The sequence below is a fragment of the Penaeus chinensis genome, chromosome 5 (genome assembly GCF_019202785.1).
Source record: "Penaeus chinensis breed Huanghai No. 1 chromosome 5, ASM1920278v2, whole genome shotgun sequence".
NCBI classification, from domain to species: Eukaryota; Metazoa; Arthropoda; class Malacostraca; order Decapoda; family Penaeidae; genus Penaeus; species Penaeus chinensis.
This window is the reverse complement of record NC_061823.1, coordinates 463,026-466,977: the sequence shown is the minus strand read 5'-3', so window position 1 is coordinate 466,977 and position 3,952 is coordinate 463,026. Positions and strand designations below refer to the sequence as shown.

The 3,952-nt window shown below is 41.6% G+C and overlaps 1 protein-coding gene across 1 annotated transcript in view; it reads right to left on the bottom strand.

The window, feature by feature from the left end:
* Positions 1-3,054: 3,054 nt before the first annotated feature.
* LOC125025926 overlaps positions 3,055-3,952 on the bottom strand; it is a 1,092-nt gene continuing 194 nt past the window's right edge. Inside the window, exons 2-4 of the mRNA XM_047614263.1 lie at positions 3,692-3,808; positions 3,433-3,536; positions 3,055-3,345 (exon numbers count right to left, since the gene is read on the bottom strand). Of these exons, the coding sequence (XP_047470219.1) occupies positions 3,055-3,345; positions 3,433-3,536; positions 3,692-3,808 (512 nt within the window). The remainder of the gene's footprint in view (positions 3,346-3,432; positions 3,537-3,691; positions 3,809-3,952) is intronic.

The following is a 3,952-nucleotide window of genomic DNA, read 5'->3' as shown; positions in this document are numbered from 1 at the left end:
TATATATATATATGTATATATATATGTATATATATGTATATATATATATATATATATATATATATATATGTGGTAGCAGGGGCAATCTGCCCCCAGGGAGTTCTGCATCCCTGCCCCTAGCTAACAGTTGGGGTCGGGCTGGCAACCCGGTCCCGTAAAAACCCTTACCAGCAGGCAAACCAAGAAAGAAAAGAAGGGGTCGGAGCCATCCCGGAGGAGGTGACTCCGACCCTGATTTGCGGCCGGGGTTTCCTGATCCCTGGCTCGGCGTCTTGTCCACGCTCATTGGACAGCGGGCTCCTCTCGTTCCCTGTGCGCTTACACAGCGCTCGTATACTTAAGCTGCAGGCAGCTAGCGAGATCACCATTCACCGATCCTCCAGCAGAACAAGAGCATAGCAGCAGCACACCAAGGACTGCCCAGTCCTTAGCCGACTGGGGAGCCGGTAGATCTCCAACTTCAGCCTTCATCACCCAGCCAAACCTGTGGGCACTCACACCCACACAGTCACTCCCTAATGAGATAAGACACCGGACTAACATAGTAGATGCCCCCATTTACCCATCTACTATAAGCGGCCTGGAACATCCTCAGTCTCTCGGAGGATGATCGACTGCCTTTGTTGTTGGGGGAGGCTGGGGATCGCCATCGCTTCTCTCTCTGGGGTGCTACGGCCTGGTAGTGGTGAGACCAGTAGTGGGGGTTATACCTGCTACTGGTCTGGCTGTTGCAATGGTACGCGCTTTGGGGAAGTCGCGGTGGCTGTATCCGACCGCTTTCGTTCCTCAGTCAAGAAGGTTACCCCTGTTGACAAGCGCATTCTGCTTGTGAGAATGAAGCACAATTTGAGCTTCATATCTCTAGTGGCAGTTTACGCTCCTACTGAGGGAAGTGGGCTTGAAGAGAAATTTAGACGCATCCCGAGATTTCACCAGCAGGTGTTCCATCTCGAGAGGCTGAAGAGTGAGGAGGTGGCTCAGGAGTATGCAGTGGCAGTCTCAAATCGGTTTGAAGTGCTTGGCACTCTATAGAACCCTGCTGAACTGTGGGATACATTCAAGCAGGAGACTCTGTCAGCTGCCGAGGAGTGCCTTGGGGTCCGACCTCGGCGAAGGAGTCGTGTTGTCTCGGACGAGACACTGAACACTATAGAGATGAGTCGTGCTGCCAAACTGGATGGGAACCATGTTTTATACAGGGAAGTGTCTCGCTCTGCTTGGGCTTCTTTGAGAATGGACCAAGAGAGGTACGTTAGGGGCATCGTGGAAGGTTATTTTGGGCAAAATGACCTTCGACCTGCTTTCCGAGCCCAGAGTAATTTGAGCAACTGTATAGGGTAGATCCTCTGTCTTCACAACTCCCGTTGGCTGGCACACAGCCACTAGTGGCTGATCCACCAATCAGTGAGGAACCACCTTCCATCGAAGAGGTGAGAAGGACGGTCTCAAGGCTGAAGAGCGGAAAGGCTACTGGTGTTTGTATGTATATGCATAATTGTATATGTTTATGTATATTTGTATGTTATGTACATTTATATATGTATATCTATTTGTGTATACATATATATATATATATATATATATATATATATGTATAGACATATACATATGTATATATATATGTTATACATATACATATAAATACATATATAAGTATACACACACACACATACACACACACACACACACACACACACATATGTGCGTGTGTGTATATATATGTGTATATATGTTCGTGTATATGAGTATGTTTATGTGTGTGTGTGTGTGTACGTGTGTGTACTTGTGTGTGTACGTGCGTGTGTGTGTACGTGCGTGTGTGTACGTGTGTGTGTATGTGTGTGTGTGTGTGTGTGTGTGTGTGTGTGTGTGTGTGTGTGTGTGTGTGTACGAGTGTTTTTACGTGTGTGTGTGTGTGTGTGTGTACGAGTGTGTTTACGTGTGCTTGTATGTGTGTATACGTGTGTGTGTGTATGTGTTTATACGTGTGTGTGTGTGCGAGTGTTTGTGTATGTTTGTGTTTGTACGTGTGTGGGTACATGTGTGTACATTTGTACACACGTGGTCATATATACTATTAAACTTGTAATAATTCACACTCAACTCAATGAAAGCGCATCTTTGAATGCTAACAAACTTATAAAATATAACATGAAAATAACATGATAAATAAATTAGTACAAAGAATGTACTTTACCTCTAAACCCCTACAATAGCGCCTGATGCTATTAGGCGACCACAGCTGCCGTCGAAGTAAACAACCTCTTTGTCAATACCCGTCTATGTATTCAACTTCGAAACATGATCTTTTAAAACATTTTCGTTCACCTTTACTTTCTTAAATGGGCTGCTACACACACAGTATGTATATGTATGTGTACTTATATGTATGTGTATGTATGTATATGTGTATGTATGTATATGTGCAAATATGTATATATATGTATATATATGTGTGTATATATCTATAAATATACACCAACACCACCTCCCCCCCCCTCCCCCATCTTCCCCCTTCTCCTCCTTCTTCTTCTTCTTCATCTTCTCTTTCTCCTCCTCTTCCTCCTTCTCCATCTCTTTCTCCACCACCTCCTCCTTTGTTTAACGTCCATTTTCCGGGGTAACATGGGTTGTACGAGGTTTCGATCTATAAATAAATAAATATATATATATATATATATATATATATGAATATATAAATATCTCTATACATACACATTTCTTTACATGTTTGTATATAAATATGTATCTATTTATGTGTGTGTTTGTGCATGTATGTGTGTGCTTGTATATACATATGTCTACATATGTATATAGTATATGTGTATACATGTTTACATATGTATATATATGTATATATGTGTATATATATGTATATATATGTATATATTTATGTATATTTGTATATTTATATATATCTATATATATAATCATCATCATCATTGTTTAAGCCCATTTTCCAAGCTAACATGGGTTTCTTAATGGCTCTTTTCCAAGCATTTCGGTCTTGTGCTAGCTATTCTTCTATCCCCATTTCTCACAAGTCCCCTTGAATTACTTGTTACCAGGTCTTCTTTGGCCGCCCTTTACCAGTGATACCTGGTAACTGGTACCTGGTCTAGTTTTCTGTGTGCATTGTTGCATGATATTGGATATACCTTCAATGCCAAGCCTATCTCTTAGTTCCTCAGATTTTCTTTCACGAAGGTTTACACCACATATCCATTTAACTATTTGCATTTCTGTTCTTTCAAGTCTACTTATGTCATCAGCTCTCGCAGGCCAAGTTTCACAGCCAAAAAGCATGGCACTTCTGACACAAGCTGCATAGAGCTTCCCTTTCATCTTGTATGAAAACACTGGTGATGCCAGAGTGGGCAGGAGCTCCCTAAATTTTACCTAGCCTGTTCTTACACGTATTATTGAGCTTGCCTCTGCTCCATCGCCTGCATTCAACACATCACCTAGGTAGCAGAACTGATCGACCACTTCATAGTTCTCATTCCCGAGGTTAACTTTCTTTGGTGCTTGGTTTTCTCAATGTGGATTTAAGCATTGCATTTAAATATTGATGTTTCTCTGAGTTTACCTCTCAGTCCACTGCAACATTTGTTCGCCCAATGGCTGCAAAAGCTACAGTAAATTGAATTAAATCCAACACCCTATTTACATACCCCACAAGGGTGTTTACCTGATGTAAATACTGGTCCTTGGCCTTTACCACTAGTCATAATTTTTGTTTTTGTCATGTTAACTCGTAAACCTTTGTTTTCCATACCAGTTTTCCAAGCACAATACTTTTGCATCCCTGATGCACACCCAAATTAACTTGGAACTTTTTACCCATTACCCATCGCCCATTTTACAAAATCTCTTGGTACTCTGTCAAGAGCCTTTTCCAGAACAACAAAAGCTTATATAGATACTTCTTGCCCAGAAAATTTTCCTGCAT